The sequence below is a fragment of the Octodon degus genome, unplaced genomic scaffold, assembly GCF_000260255.1.
Source record: "Octodon degus isolate 3935 unplaced genomic scaffold, OctDeg1.0 scaffold00021, whole genome shotgun sequence".
NCBI lineage: Eukaryota > Metazoa > Chordata > Mammalia > Rodentia > Octodontidae > Octodon > Octodon degus.
In genome coordinates, this window is record NW_004524597.1 from 14,056,507 (window position 1) to 14,072,752 (window position 16,246).

Genomic DNA, 16,246 nt, shown 5'->3' on the forward strand with positions numbered 1-16,246 from the left:
AGGGGTTCCATCCCTGGGCCTGACATGCAGGCTCTGTTCCAGGGGTGCACTGAGATGGCAACTGAGATTGGGCGTGGTGGCGCCTGCCTGTAATCCCAGCACTTGGAAGGCTATGAATAGAAGAATCACTGAGTCTGATCTACATAGTGAACCCCTGAACACCCTGAAAGGCCCTTCCCTAAATACAGAGAAAAAAAAAAAAAAAAAAAGAGGAAGAGGATGAGGATGAAGAGGATGATGAATAAATTGGTCCCAGCAGGTTTTTTTTTTTTCCTACCTCTAAATCATTTAACCCCCCCTGTACACAACTCACTGGTTTTGAAGGAAAAAAAAAAAAAAAAAGAAATGTAAGGCTGTGTAAGATTTATTTTTAAGGGCAGGGGAGATGGCTCAGTAGAATAAGCACTTCCCTGGCAAGCATAAGGGCCTAAATTCAATCCCCAGTTTCACACCCAAAAAATAAAGATTTCTTTTTAAACTGCACTCTGTGTGTGTGTGTGTGTGTGTGTGTGTGTGTGTGTGTGTGTGTGTCTTTAGATAGCCCTGTCCTGGTGGTATTTTCAATAGCCACTAACTTTGCCTGGCACAGTATGGGAGTTGTAAATTGGCATGGAAATTTATTTAGTTTTGGCCAAACTTTATTTAGTATTCTATAGTTGTTTAACACACACTTACTGGGGGAGGGGAAAAGGGAGGTTCTTGCAGATTTCCAAGGAAATGTCAAAAAGGCAAATTATGGGCAGCATAATCCATTTGCTTTTGGGTTTACTGGATGAATCGCACTTTCCTTATATAGGTATCTGATTTGACGCCTTTTCATACTGAGAACATGGAGATTCCAGTTGGAAAACACCCTGAAATCCTAAGAGTAGCATACCCCAACCACCCTCTAATAGCTAGCTTGTCTGTACAGGTAAAATGGTTCATCTCTCAATGGAGATCATTGTACATCTAGATGGCTAGATGTTTGTGGAGCTCAGAATTGCTTGTCTTATTTACTGGGGGAAATAAATCAAGTAGGAAGTGGCATTTAGAGACACTTACTTGGAAAATTACAACACCAGTACAACAAGTCAAGCCTTACACACTTAAACATTTGCTTGTTGAGAGCAAGTCATAAAATCAAATAAAATTAAACATGTTTTACTTTTCTTTCCTCACAAGAACATAAAAATTATATAGGGGAACTTAACAGGAAATTTAAAAAAGGTAACACAATTTTCCTTTTAGTAGTCCTTGGGTAGTTATGACAGAATAGTTTCCACTTTTTGTTTGTTTCTTTGAACGGGGATTTTGGTCCAAAGTTTTGTTTGTTTCTAGTATCTGCTTCTGCCTCCGCCTCTATCAGATCGGCTTCCTCCTCGGCCACCACCTCTTGGTGCTCCGCGGCTTGAACTGCTGTAGGAATCACGAGGAGGAGGGTACCCCCTTTCCATAGAAGGGGGAAGCCCTCGTTCTTGTCTGCCAACCCGATCACGACCACTTGAGTAGAGATCACTTCGGCTGCTTGAGTAACTGTCTCGACTTCCACCATATCCGTCTCGTGAGCTGCTGTAATCATCATAGCGACTGCTTCCACCATAAGATGGCGGGGGCCCTCGTGTAGGCGGAGCACTTCGTGAGTTACCATAACTCTCATATGAATCTCTGTAGGAACCTCCACTCGGATGATCTGAGTAGTCACGATCCCGACCATATCCATCTCTATCACTATAGCCTCTTGATGGATAGTCATCACGTGAACTGGAATGACCATAATCACGGTAAGTATAATCTCTTGGTGGTGGGGCATAATCTCTTGTATCACGAGAACTTGGGTAATCTCTGCTTGAATAGCTGTCTTTAGTTGAATATCCATCATCTCTAGGAGACAAATAAATATCTCTGCGAGAAGGGAGGGGTTCCCTTCGAGGTGGGCCTCCATAACTATCTCTTCCACGTGATACAGGGGCTCTTCCTCCCATTCCACTGCTGCTTCGAACTGGTCCTGACGGTGCTGATCTTTTAGGAGGAGGACCCCCACTTCGTGGTGGTGGTCCCCTTTTCACTGGAAGGGGTCCTCTGGAAGAACTCATGTTAAAATTCATGGAATAGCCACCATCATCCATGTGCCCTCCATGTGAGGGAGGTCCCCTAGTTCCTCCACTTCCTCCTCTTCCTCCTCTAAGACCTCTGGGAGGACCTCTGCTTCTGGGAGGTGGAAGTGGTCCTCGTCTACCACTTTCAAATGATGGTTTGGTGGCTTGTTCCACTTTGATGGCTTTTCCATCTAAGGACTTTCCATTCATGTCCCTGGCTGCATCCTTAGCATCTGCTGGGCTTTCAAAGGTAACAAAAGCAAATCCTCTTGATTTATTGGTTTCTCGGTCTTTCATCAAGAGTACTTCCACTATCCGTCCATATTTTCCAAATACTGTTTCAAGGGCTTTCTCATTTGTTTCTGTATTAAGCCCACCAATAAAGAGCTTCCCTGGACGATCTGCTTCAACCATTTTTGCCCTGGTGAGTTGGAAGGGTGGTGACGGTTTCAAGCTCCCAGCTCGCTGACAGGGGCGGATCACACAGCCGGGCACAAATGACAACTACCAGTTACCAGCACACAATTGAAAAGCCGCTAGCACTACTGCACAACGAGCTTGGGATGGAAATTTAAAGCAGGTTCTTACTGGTGCAGAGCAGAAATTAGTTATATATAGGGACGGTAGTTTTTTGTCTTCAATTGTCTCTGATGGAGCTTATACGAAATAATTGTTCTGTTAACAAATACCGCTCTGTAATTTAAAAAAAAAAAAAAAGTTACAAATGCTTTGTTGACATTCTGAATGCTTCTAAGTAAAATGCAATCCTTTTTAGTTAAAAAAATAAAAAGAGGTGATGACAGTCTACCAGGTCAGTCATGTGATGCCACGCTAGCAGCCAAGCAGGGCCCTGTACCTCACACAGAGAATTTGTTCATCTACATTTGATTTGAAACCAAAAAACCACACGCACACTCACACACACACACACACACACACACACACACACACACAAACCTTTTCTTTAGCATCCACTCGGCCCAGTCCTCTTAGGGACTAAATGAGAGTAGCACACGGAAGGATCGCAGGAAATGCAGGACAGCAGCAACTTATATCGCACCTTTGGAACTGTACGCAGCCACCACGCTTCCTAGCCTTGCACACCTGAGATCCAGGCCACGAGGGACAGTGCTCGGGTGAGGATTGCGAAGCTCCGGGGAGAGCCGGAATCTGGAAGCGGAGCCCGGGAAGAGCCTGGCCAGCGCGTGACCTGTGAACTCTATTTCCCACAAGCCCGAGCGCTCGACTCTATTTCCCACAATTCCTTCTGTACTTCCGGTGCGGCCAGGGAACTGTGGAAGGCTTCCGGGTTTGGGCCTGGTTGTAGTAGGGGCGGTGGTGGCCGAGTGGGGCTAGACCAGCTGGGGCTGGAGCAGCGGCATGGACGTTTCGGGGCAGGAGACTGACTGGCGGAGCGCCGCTTTCAGACAGAAGCTGGTCAGTCAAATGTGAGTAGGGGCCAGAGCGGATGGCAGGATGACCAGACCTTCCGTCCTCGCGTGGCGGGCGAGGCTGGGGCTGAATCTGAAGTAGAACCCGCGGCGGGGAAAGCTGGCAGGGTCTCCAGGGCGCCCCTGACCTGCGAGAGTTCTAGGGCGTGGCCCTGCAGGGTGTCTCCTTCGTTGTCTTCGGGCAAGGACTGCTTGTTAGTTTTCTTGGGGCCGAACTCTGCAAACCAAGGAGCTCTAGTTTATGAGTCATCGTCCTGAGCTTTCTCATTCGTCCTTTTTGTGCCTTGGGTGCAGATTTTCCCCGGCTTTGATTCGCATGGGATGTGGAAAGAGAAGGAAGCCATCCTTAGTGGTTTTCGCCAGATGCTTTGTGGCTTAAGAAGCGCATCAGGATGAGAGAAAGCAATTGGAAGAGGGTTGATGGAAGATGAATATGGGAGGTGTTTGGGCTGTGAGCCGAAGGCACGGAAAATCTAACGGAGTGTGGGCTTGTCTGAAGGGTAGCAGAAAGCGGCTGTCAGGAAGCGGTCATGAATTCTAAAGGAGGGAGGGAAGACTTTGGGTTTAACGCCCCTCCTAACATAACTCCAGCTTGTCCACTGCTTGTTTCATATAGTAGTATTTACTGAGCTTACTGTCCTATTGTGTTTGCCACCAAATTGCCTGAGACAGTCCCTTCCCTGAGAGATGGAACTGTAGGTTAAGGAACAAACACAGAACGGTGTTGCCAGATGGCTTCCTGCAAGGAGACAGCTTGAACAGGACTGGAGAAGGCTTGCGGAGTAGGTGACCAGTAAAAGTGTGAAGGACCAAACAGGATCAGGAAGTGAGCGCTTACTGCATGAAGGACCTTTGTGGTAGGCTAAGAGTTCTGGCGTTAGGGAGTAAGGAAGTTCAGGGATATACTGGAATGAAGGTGAGCAGGTGCTAGCACGTTTCTAGTGGGTGTTGTACTAAGGAAGTGAGCCTATATTTGGCATGTCGCCTGCTTTGAGTTTGTGAAATACCAGTGTTAGGAAGATCTTCCAAGTCGCTAGAGATGAATCAAGGGCTGCGAGACCAGTTAGGCCATTTGGAGAGTTTTGAGATGTGGGGGCTTAGGGAACTGTCTCTTTTCATCCTTGTATTTCTACCTCTAGATTTCTGCTTTACTCTGTGACTTCTATAAAATCATCGTGGGATGACTAGGCAAAAGATTATAAAGGCCTGCTTTAGACCCTGATAGAAACTGAAAGAGGAAGATTGTAGAGAAAGGGGAGCGAGCAGACAATTCTTGATGACTAACAGGTTAGAGGGGGTGGGGTGAAGCAGTGTGGAAGGAAGGAAGCTGGACTGAATGCTGGGAAACCACAGTGGAAAGAACAGGAACCGTAACATTAGTGGCTCTGACCACTGCTATGGAATAGCATCTGGAAAACTTCGTGGACAGTGCAGAATCAGTGAACAGTGTTTTGTTGATGTACTTGAGTTATCTCTAGGTGAAATCTCAAAGGATAACCCACTTGAGGACTCTTGTTAGAAAAGCCTCTAGGGCAAGGATTTCTCTTTGGGAAATCCCAGTGAAGGAGAACTAGAAGAATGTGTTGTTATCACAAGACACTGGGGAAAGGCTGGAGAAGTGTCAGAGGGCTGGAGGGAAGATTGAAGAGTTTTGAGAGTTTGAGGCTGACCAAATATTTCATAATTCAGCTTCCTTGTGCTTTCCAAGAGCTTAGTTCTTTTCTTTTCTTTTTTTTTTCCTGTGTATTATTTTACTGTTGCTGTCATGACAGATTACTACACATATTGTACCTTAAAACAACACAGATTTACAGATTTAGCCAGGATGGTGGTGTATGCCTGTAATTCCAGCTTTTGGGAGGCTGAAGCAGGAGGATTGCTGTGAGTTTGAGGCCAGCCTGGGCTATGTAGTGAGCTGAAGTCCAGCCTGAATACACAGTGAGACCATCTTTTTAAAAAAAAAAAAAAAAAAGTTTTATTGTCTACTCATTTCTGTAGATCTGAAGTTTTAATTGCGTCTCCTGTTTTAAATCTTACATGGCTAAAATAAAAAATTTGACAAGATGTATTTCTCTGTCCATTTTTTCTTTTTTGTCTTTTGAGATAGGGTTTCACTATGCAGTTTAGGCTGACCTTGAACTCACTTTATAGCCCAGGCTGGCCTCAAACTCAGCAATCCTGCCTCAGTCTCCTGAATTACAGGTATGGGCCACCATGCCCTGCTCAAGATGCATTTCTTCCTGGAGGCCCTGGGGTATAATCTGTTCCCAAGCCCATTAAGGTTGCTGGCCAAATTCAGTTCCTTGCACTTATAAAATTAAGATGCACTTTCCTCTGTGTTTGCTAAGGGTTTTGTTGTTCTTAAAGGTTGTTTCCTCTTCATACTTACTATGTGCTTCCTTTTAGCAGCATCCTGTTCTTTTACTACATCTCTGACTTCAACTAGAGAAACTTCTCTACTCTGTCCTGCTCAGGTTAGTATAGGGCCCACTCTGGTAACTCAAGATAATCTTATTATTATCCTTTTTTTTTTTTTTGGTACCAAAAATTGAATTTGTGACCTTGCGCTTGCCACAGCACTGTGCCTTGAGCTATGTATCTCCAGCCTGGTAATGTTTAAAGTGGGTATCCTTGATTACACCTGCAAAGTTCTTTTGCTACATAATGTAGCATATTCACAGGTTACATATGTTAGAGACTGTATCTTTTGGGGGAGGGACAGTCTCCTGCCACAACTGGAAGAGCAGTTTCAAAGGTTCCCTTCTGAATGTGGGGTGGGTGTTTTCAATTCTCAGGTTTATCTGTTTCCTGTCTAGGTTTCATTTTCCTGGTGTCTTTGTTTATTGTGTTTACAGTATTAAAAGAGAGGATTTACTTTTGGGTCTTCTACACATCTTTAATTCTAACTTGCTCTGATGTTTATGCTGTTGTTGGCCATTTTGGGAAATGCTTTCAACCAAAGTGATTTATAGGTGATGAGGGAATAAAGAAAGAATAGAGCTAGCGATGTAGCTCGGTGGTAAAATGCCTGCTAACATGCATAGAGCCTTGTGTTTGATCTGTAACACCAAATAAAATATTTTTAAAAACATAGCAAAGAACTAGGAGGCTTAAATTGAAGGGAAAGTGTTTGACTGTCAATTTGCTGTCTCCACCTGTCTCTTGAGGATCTACTGAGGCTAGGGCACAAAGCCACAGACTGTGGGATAATCTGGTGTTCCGAATCTTTGAGAAAAAGCAGCTTTGAGTTGGAGCTGGTTAGGAGAGCCCTAAGTAGCCTGTGTGGAGAATCTCTTTGGACTTCTTAGTTCTCCTCCACTCCGTTTACCTGTCTAGGTCTTTACTGGACTTCCACTCACTATCTTCCTAGCAGATCTTTCCTTCCTCTGTAGCACAAGTGAGGGTGATGTGTTAGCACATAGCTCAACAGGCTTGTGCCACTCCCCATCAGTGACTTCTCTTAGCATTAAAATAAAATTGCAAGCGTTCCCATTCTGTAGCCCTGGCCTGGTTTATCTTGTACTTCCCACTCTACTGTAGCCTCTCTGATCCTTCTGCTACTTGAATATGCAAGCTCTTTTTGGTTTTCTTTTTCTTTCTTTCTTTTTAAATGCCAAGAGGTGAATTTAAGTTAGTCGTATTCATGCTAAACGTACTAGAGGTATACTTTCAGTCTCTGACCTCGCCCCTCTTTTTTCCTTCCCCTCCCCTCCCTTCTTTCCCCTTTTCTCCACTCTACTCCTTCTCCTCTCTACTCCCCTTGGCCTTTCCTCCCAGTAACTAAACATTAAACCCAGGGCCTCATGAATGCCAGGCAGGTAAATGCTCCAGCAATACTGGGCTACATCCCCAGTCCTTTTCATTTTTTTTACTTTGAGACCTGTTTCACTACATTGGCTTTACTTTTTTCGTGTTTTGGGCACAGGGTCTCACTATACAGGTCAGACTGGCCTTAAGCTCACTTTTTTTGTGCTCTAAGCTTGCAATCCTCTTGCCTTAGCCTCCTAAGTTCCTGGGATAACTAGCCATTACACCCAGCTGTTTCTCTGTCTTTCTCTCTTTTTGGAAATAGGGTTTTGCTATGCAGTTCAGGCTGACCTTGAACTCTCTTTGTAGCCCAGGCAGGCCTCAAAACTCACAGCCATCCTTCTGTCTCAGCCTCCCCAAGTGCTGAGATAGGCATGTGCCACCATGCCAAGCTTTATTTAATGGTGGGGGTAGGGGGATTACTGAGTATCAAACTCAGGGCCTTTTGTTTGCCAGGCAGTTGTGCTACTGAGCTATATTCTAGCCCTTCTTTTATTTTTTATTTTTGTCTTTTGAGATAGGGTCTCAGAATGTAGTTCAGACTGTCCTTGAACTACGTAGCCCAGGCTGGCCTTGAATTTGTGGCATTCTTCCTGCCTCAGTCTCCCAAATACTAAGATTACAAGTGTGCGCCAGCACTCCTGGCTGGTCTCTTTTTAACAGTGTATTATCAAGTACTTAAGATATACTCTGTGGGTACTTTTCACCCCACTGTCATTATGAGCAGCTCCTTCTCTTTAGGTGTCTGTTTATATTATCAAATACTCAGGAATTTCCCTGCTCCTTGTCTAAAGTGGATGGCTAAGACTTTATGGACTTTTGAGGGGCAAGTTCAGTGACACAAGGAGCTGACTGGGGGGCTCCCTTATGCAAGTGGGAAAGGTATCCAGGCCTGGGTGGGGAAGATGGAGGAAGTGGTCACTGGGAAGATAATCTGTTGTTTTTGGGATTCAGTAACATTGAATCAGTGCCATGATAATTTAGCAGTTTGTACTTTGGTGGGAACCTATCACCAATATTATTATTATTATTTGTGTGTGTGTGTGTGTGTGTGTGTGTGTGTGTAACCAGGGATTGAACTCAGGCCCTTGTGCTTCTATCACCAATATTGTGAAGCTCTGGCACTCCTGCTTTTAGCTGAGCAACCTGTGACACTATTTGGCAGTTCTGGAATATTTTACTTACGTGAAATAGTAGGAGTCCAATCTGTTTTATAGGGATGGTGAGAGGATCAGAGTCTGAAATCTGTAGTTATGTTTGGGAACTCAGTGATGAGCTGATACCTCCTTCTCTGCCCTTGCATGGGCAGGATATTTTGGAGTCTCAGATTGTGAAATTGATATCCCACCCTTGGTTTTGGGTTTGACAACTGAGAGAAACCTATAGGGGAAGAGTTGTTGGGAAACTGTTTGTAGGTTCAGATCAATTCTTTGTTGAATGTTTCCTGTGGGGCTCTTAGTGCCCCCCCCACCAGTTTTTATGGAGATTGAGGCTTTCTTTAGAGATTGTTGGATTAATGCTAGCAAGTCTGAGGTATAGCCTTCTGTAGGCACCTGAAAAATAAACTTGTATCTGTAATGACTAGTGCTGTATCTAATAGAGTAGGTTCACAGAAAATATGTAATCAGTGATTGAGTGGGAGGAGTTCATCCATCATTCCCTCCTAGTTCTTTTTACTTTTACTAGTATCCTATTCTTGAGATTTTTAATCCCTCTCACCCCTAGTATAGCAGATTGCATATGTAGGAGTGGAATAGATAAATGTTTATTGGGCTGAACAGAATAGAGAGGAAACACAGGTGGTGAAGGGCAGTCCCCTGTCTGGACTCTGTATAAGTGCTAAGATGGAGGGGGAGCATGTGGGACATAAAGGCCTGGATGGTCAAGTCCTGGGGGAGGTGTGAACTCTAAATTGGGTGTGACAGCAAATGCCTATAATCTCAGCAGTCTTGGAGGCTGAGGCAGGAGGATCAAAAATTAAAGGTCAGCCTGGACACTTAGTGACTTACCAAGACTCTTGTCTCAAAAAATTTAAAAAAGGATGTAACTCAGTGCTAAGGTCTGAGTTTGATCCCAAGTACTAAGGAGGGTGGGGTGGGGAGAAAAGAGATGTGAAGCTCTAGGTTTCACTTTAGGTATGGAGGATTCAGTCTGGACCACAAGTAGAAAGTCAAGTGCCCTTTGGCCAGAAATGAAACAACACAAAGAACAAAGAAAACAAACAACAGAACAATATCTTTCAAGGATCTTGAGGCCATCAAGGATGGGGAGGAGGAGTACTTTGAATTTGCAATTCCAGATCCTTTCTATGGGTCCTGTCACAGTCCCTCCCAAGACACAGCCAGTGACTTTTGGCCGGGCTTTCTCTGTGGCTTTTCTTTAGTTATCCCAATAGCTCTTGCTGTTCTGGCCCTTAATTTTCAACAGAGGTGGCTGAGTCTCCTTGTCAGCTTTGTAGCCTGGTGGTGGTTTGAGTGTGCACTGGCTTTCACTGGTATCTTTGTATAACTTACCACATAGAATATCTGCTCCCTGAGGTGAGGAACTCTTGATTTTTGTTCACTTCCATAGCTCCAGTGCCTTGATAGGGCTGTAGCTGATAGGTATTTAGGAATGATTGTCAAGCTTTTGGGGGGATGTGAGCCCTTGGTCTTCTGCTCAGGAGTCCAGGACTTTCTGAGCAGCTGTAATAGCAGCTGACATGCGGTGACAGGTGTGCCAAATTCTATGCCAGAGTTGGCATATGTTGAGTCATCACCTCTTTGTGCTTAAGTGTCTGTAGATTCACTTGTTCTCCCTTATAAAATGAGAAAATTGAGACCTAGTTACTGTACATGTTACAGATGAAGGCCGGCTGTACTGTAGCATGACAAGAGAGGCAAATTACCTTTTAGTCTTGAAGAAAGATGTTATATCTATTTTGGAGGAATGTAGGAGGAACAGCTCAAAATTAATAGCAGCCAAATGTAATGGGAGACCATGTAGAAGATCCTGCTGCTGCTGGGCCTCCTGTTTTATAATTTCAACAACTCCCTATGAGTCTTTAAGCCCCATGTACCAGAGAAAGTGCTAACAAAAAACCCACATTGATCTTTACTCCTTACCACAGGCCACAGCCAGCTCTCAAGTCTACCACTTCTACTGGGTGTGGTGGGGCACACCTGTAATCCCAGCACTCAGAAGGTTGAGACAGGAGGATCATTCCAGTTGGAGACCAGCCTTGGAGCTACAAAAAGTGAGCACAAGGCCAGCACAAACTGCATAGCAAGACCGTGTCTCAAAATCAGAACAAAAAAAGTCCACCACTTCCTTTCTGTGCTAGGATTGGGTCTAGGATCTTCACACGAAGCTACATCTTCAGCCCTTTATTATTATTTTATTAGTTTTTATTTTGGGAGGTACTGTGAATTGAACTCATGACCTTGCGATCACCAGGCAAGATTGTGCCACGGAGCTATATCCCTGCCCCAGCTATATCCCTGGCTCCATTGGTTTTCTTTTTTTCCCTTTTGGTACTGGGGATTGAACTCAGGAACTTTTGCTTGCCAGGCAGGCACTTAAGCCACTGAGCTATCTCCCCAGCCCCAATTTTTTTTTTTTTTTTTTTTTTGCACTCAGGACCTTGCACTTGCCAGGGAATCACTTATTCTACTGAGCTATCTCCCCAGCCCTCCATTGATTGATTGATTGATTGAAGCAGAATTTCACTAAGTTGCCCAGGATGGGATGGAATTTGCTATCCCCTTGCCTCAGTGTCATGAGTAGGTGGGATTATAGACATAAATTGCTGTACTCAGCTCCCCCAAGTTTTTTTTTTTTTTTTTTTTTTTTTTTTTTGCAGAACCAGGGATTGAACTCCCCCCAAGTTGTTTTGATGTTTAAGATATTTTAGGAGCTGCCTATTATGTGGATTCAACTATGAATCCAGTGCCAGTTGCTTCCCAGGGCTGCAGCTGTGTGCCTCATGCTCACCTCATCCTTCATCTTACTGGGGTGCCTGTGGCTCCCAAAATGAATCTAGCTCTACTCAGGCTACCCTGCATCCTGTTCCCCTACCTGAAAGACCCAACTTTCCCTGGGCTGAACTGTACTTCACTGCACAGGAAAGTGGGCCTCTCTGCCATTCCCCTGCTCTGCCCACACATGAGGTTAAAATGTACCAATTTGCTGTTGGATTGTTTGAAGGCTTGTTACCCATCATTGTGAATGCCTCAGCGTAGGAACATCATGAATGTTTTTTGAGTCATGTTGATTTCTGTCTGGCTGTGAGTAGTGTAGCATGCAGAACTCTTGGGTCTACCTAGTACAGGTTTCTTGAGCACTGTGTAAGTCTGTTCAGATGCTGTGGTGATGGGGGCATCACCACAACTAACCTGTTGGGTAGTTTCTTTAATGGATCCAGCAGTAATGTCACATGAAGACACAGGCAAACCAACTACCTGATGATACATAACTCTGGACCATTTTTCCTGGAGGGCCCTTTGGTAATACCCTTTATCTCAGTAACTTTAAAATATCTGTTTTTCTTAGACATTTCCTCCAAGAACATCTGGAAATGTTAAAAGCCTAATGGTTGTAAGGATGCTCATTGCCACATCATCTGAGTAGGATATTTGAAACAAAGCAGGAGGGGAGCTTGGTTAGCATTGTTGTAGCTGCAGATGATAGACTTTGTGCTGCTGGTGGCAATGTGGGAACCTTGCATAATGTATAAATGTAGGCAAAATCTGTTACCAAACAGGATATGTGGTTCAGACTTAAGTTTTCTTAGATAGCCATCTGTAGATGGTTATGAGTGATTCTAATTTTTTTTGTAACTTTTTCTTCGAGCAGGGTCTTGCTGTGTAGTTTAGGCTGGCCTTGAACTCACTATGTAGCCCTGGCTGGCCTCAAACTTCCAGCAATCCTCTTGCTTCAGCCTTCCAAGTGCTGGGATTACAGGCATACAATACCATGCCTAGCCATTCTTTATAATTTTTAATACATATAGGTATCTGTGATTTTTGTTATAGTATCTCATTTTTGTTGAGAATGAACATATGTTTCTTTTGTAATTGTAAGTCTTTTGACAAGATGAACCCTGTCTGTACCTAAGGTGGTGGCTGCTGACTACTTGAAGTAAAAAGTCAGTGTGTAGGGTGGGTGTGCTTCCTCATTTAGGTGGTCAGTGTCACTGTCCCAAGATGATTCCACCCCTTCCAGCCTGGCAAAGGAGCAGGAAGCCCTTTTCCCTTCAGTCTTAAACTCTTTTTCCAACTGACCCTGACACATGAGACCCTGTGCCATGCTGTGCCTCTCTGTTTTTGTTTTTGTTTTTTTTTTGGCGGAACCAGGGCTTAAACTCAGACCCTTGCACTTGCCAGGAAAGCACTTATTCTACTGAGCCATCTCCCTGGCCCCCCTGCTGTGCCTCTCTGAACACCATTGTGGTCAGCTCACTTGTTTCCTCTACTCTGTCTCCATTCTCTCTCTCTCTCTCTCTCTCTCTCTCTCTCTCTCTCTCTCTCTCTCTCTGGCCAGCTCAGCCCACCCTGAGGGCAGGGCTGGCGCAGCATGTGGTGCTTGGGATCGAACTAAGGTCCCCTGCACCTGCCTAAGCAGGTACTTTAGACCGCTGAGCTATCTCGCCAGCCCCTCCATTCTCTTCTGATGAACTCTGATAGCTCTGCCCACTGGTAGTTTTTGCTTTCTCAGAGTTAGCAGAACCCACATTGGGTACATACTGATGTGAAATTCATAGGCTATCTCTTTTTTGCTATTTTTATATTTGTGCAGTGCTAGCTTCTCCTACAGCCTACTAAATTTTGGTCCATCAATGCTCTTTAAACTCTGAACTGCTTGTCATTTTGATCCTTTTTTTTTTTTTTTTGGCATAGGAGACCAAACTCAGAAGTGCTTGCCAAGCAGGCATTTATGCCACTAAACTATATCCCAGCCTGATCCTTTCTGTTTTTCATTGAGACGCTGATTTAAAGACAAAGGGGAATGGGGCTGGGGGTATAGTTCATCAGTCTAAGTGCCTGCATTATATGCTCAAGGACCCAGATTTGATCCCTGGTACTGGATACTGTGCCATCCTTGGAACCCTGGGCCATACAGGCCACTGAAACTGGGCATGGTGTATAATCCCAGTGCTGGGAAGGCTGAGACAGGAGAATCATTATGAGACCTAACTACCTAAGCTTACCTAAGCAGGCACTTTAGACCACTGAACTATCTTTCCGGCCCCAGAAATTAAATATTTTGAGGTGGAACAACTGTTGTTTAGGTAAGATTTTTTTTGTGGAACTGGGGATTGAACTCAGGTCCTTGCGCTTGCCAAGGAAGTGCTTATTCCACTGAGCCATCACCCTGGCCCCTGTTCAGGTAAGTTTTTGGAGAAGACACTTGATCTTTCTCTAAGCCACAAGTTGTCTTTTTTTGTTTTTTTTGGTCTTTTTGAGAAAATATCTCATGATGCAGTTCAGGCTGGCCTTGAACTCACTTTATAGCCCAGACTGGTCTCAAAGTTGCAATGATCTTCCTGCATCAGCCTCCTGAGTGCTGGGATTACAGGTGTGCTTCACCATACCTGTCTGTGCCATCTTCTTATGAATAGCAGCCAGTGCTGGCTTGTTCCCTGGGGCCTCCCACTCTGGGCCTTTTTCCTGTTAGCGTCTGGCTTCATAGGTTTCTCTTAGTTGCCTGCTTGGAAATTTCTATAGGGGGTGGGGGCTGGTGGAGAGTGAGGTGTGAGATGTAAGAGGGTTACAGGTAGCTTTTGAACTGAATTACTTGTGTCCAGTTTGGCAGAGGGATAGCAGGATCAATGAGGAGCATCTGGGCTAAGTTCTAGGGACAAGAAAAACTTCTACCCCTGGGGCCATTGCTTTTCCTAGCTTTCATTCTCTTGTATCTTTTACTGGTGGGCTCTAGGGGCAGGCAGACAGTGCTTGGTATTTAAAAAATGGTATCTGTGCTCCTTTTCTGTCCTGTTTCTTTTTTCAGCTTCTGTTCAGTCCTCTTCCCCAAGGTGATCTTTGAAGGATGGATCTTCGTGTTGTGTGGGATGGAACTCCTGTTGTGAAGTAGAAACAATTTAGAGTTGGCCTGCAGAAGTCCTAATGGGTCAGCAGAGGCCTTCAGATACTATCGTTGTGCTTTGATTCAGGCCAGGGATTAATCTCTGCAAAGTGTTCTGTGGTAGGGATTCAAGTGAGAGGCCAGTCAAGCCCTAACCAAAAGATGCTGTAGAATCCTGGGACTCACAACAGTTCACCTTTTTTTTTTTTTTCCCTGATACTGAGGATTGAACTCAGGACCTTGTGTTTGCCAGGCAGTTGCTTATGCCACTGAGCTCTCTCCCTGGCTTTTCATCCTTTTTTTTTTTTTCCCCCCCCCGGAACCGGGGATTGAACTCAGACCCTTGTGCTTGCCAGGGAAGCGCTTATTCCACTGAGCTATCTCCCCGGCCTTTTCATCCTTTTTTTCATATTGTAATTATATTGAAGTATAAAGTACCTGCTACAGTAAATGACACAAAGACTCCAGGCTTCTGCAAGTGACTGTTCACACATGTCAGTGTCCTGATGCCTTGCCTAGATCTGCACATTGGACAGGGTCAGTTTGCAACAGTCTCCTCCCTGTACTTCACCAAGCAAACCCAGCCCCACTCTTCTGACTTCCCCAGCCAGTGAGACTTTTGCCCTATTTTTGAACTTCTTGTGACCATCACACCACAAGATCCTGTGTCTGGTCTCTTCATTCACTGTTATGTCTGTAATTCATTTGCATGGCCAGCCGTTGTTTAGATGTATGATGTGCTTTTTCATTGCCCAACTGCATGTTCTCTGATGTCTTAAAGGACATTTGGGTTAGTTCCAGTTGTTGGCTACATGAAGGCAGTGCCAGGAATGGCTGTAGTTGTCTTCAGTAGGTGTAAGCACTTAACTTTCTGAGCTGTGTATATAGAAGTGGAGTGGCAGGAGCAGGGTTAGGGATGGTAGCACATTTTTTCCACTGGTACATCCCCATAGCAATGTGGAGGAGTTCCACTTGTTAACAGGTAGGCCAGCACCTGGTATTGTCAAGGCATGTGCCTTTATAACAAGCATCTTTGTTGGTATTGAATGCACACTCAAATTTGAGACTCCCTGGGTACAGTGACAGGATTGGAAAGAACAATTTAAGAGAGAAAGCCTGTAAGCAAAGGAATGTTAGGATTTGGTGACTGCGTGTACATGAGTATGCATGCTTGTGGTTATACATGCATGCATGAGCTTGCAAGAGGAAGAAAAGATGGAAACCCAGATATACACTCCATTAGAGGAGGAGGGCTAACTTATTACTGATTGTGAGAAACTGTATAAGGTAATGATGTGGGGAGTGGGTGTGGTGCCAGCCCTTCCAGGAGAAATGTCCAGCAGCCAGGAGTAGGTGCTGGGAGCCTAGAAGAACAGTTCTGTCAAGGAGCACAGGAATGAGCTGTCGTAGAGGTCAGGGTAAAGCCAGTTTGCCCACTTGGGTGGGACAGAACAAAGGACCCAAGAGGAGGGTTGTGGTGGCAGATCAAATGTGGATGACTATGGGGTAAGAGGATGGGCACAGTTTAGCTAGACCACCAGCCTTGATGAAGCTGCTCAGCAGTCACAGCCAGTTTGGCTGTGTCTCTCCGGTTTCAGGCAGTATGTGCAGGACTGGGTGTAATACTTCATTCCATTCCAGATAACATTGTAGAAGACTGAAAAACAGGAAGGTGTTTTCTGTAATCTCTCTGCCCAGACATTGCTATTACTGACATGTTGATATATTTCCTCCAGTCCTTTGTGTGCTTATAACTTTAAATGAATATCCTTTAAATATGTAGCTACACAAACATGTGTATTTTTTAACTTGTACTAGGCTGTATCTGTAGTTTTGAATTGTAGCTTT

At 44.7% G+C, this 16,246-nt stretch overlaps 2 protein-coding genes across 10 annotated transcripts in view; one reads left to right on the plus strand and one right to left on the minus strand.

Annotated features, from left to right (window-relative positions):
• Positions 1-514: 514 nt before the first annotated feature.
• On the minus strand, positions 515-3,290 carry LOC101576840 (RNA-binding motif protein, X chromosome). The gene is made up of 2 exons (XM_004627998.3): positions 3,139-3,290; positions 515-2,771 (listed from the first exon to the last, which is right to left on the minus strand). The coding sequence occupies exon 2, from the start codon at positions 2,490-2,492 to the stop codon at positions 1,317-1,319; it is 1,176 nt and encodes a 391-aa protein (XP_004628055.1). The 5' UTR covers positions 2,493-2,771; positions 3,139-3,290; the 3' UTR covers positions 515-1,316.
• A 44-nt stretch (positions 3,291-3,334) lies between these two features.
• Med15 (mediator complex subunit 15) overlaps positions 3,335-16,246 on the plus strand; it is a 72,788-nt gene continuing 59,876 nt past the window's right edge. For 3 of the 9 annotated variants that reach the window (XM_023711756.1, XM_004628000.2, XM_023711764.1), the window contains exon 1: positions 3,368-3,526. In XM_023711756.1, the coding sequence (XP_023567524.1) occupies positions 3,459-3,526 (68 nt within the window). In that variant the 5' untranslated portion in view covers positions 3,368-3,458. Of the gene's footprint in view, positions 3,527-5,935; positions 6,004-16,246 lie in introns of all 9 variants that reach the window. The other 6 variants (XM_023711760.1, XM_004628002.3, XM_023711759.1 and 3 more) reach the window with 5 other exon arrangements.

What these genes read in the sequence shown, in the direction of transcription:
- LOC101576840 (XM_004627998.3), bottom strand. Translation starts at nt 2,492, where the DNA reads ATGGTTGAAGCAGATCGTCCAGGGAAGCTCTTTATTGGTGGGCTTAAT.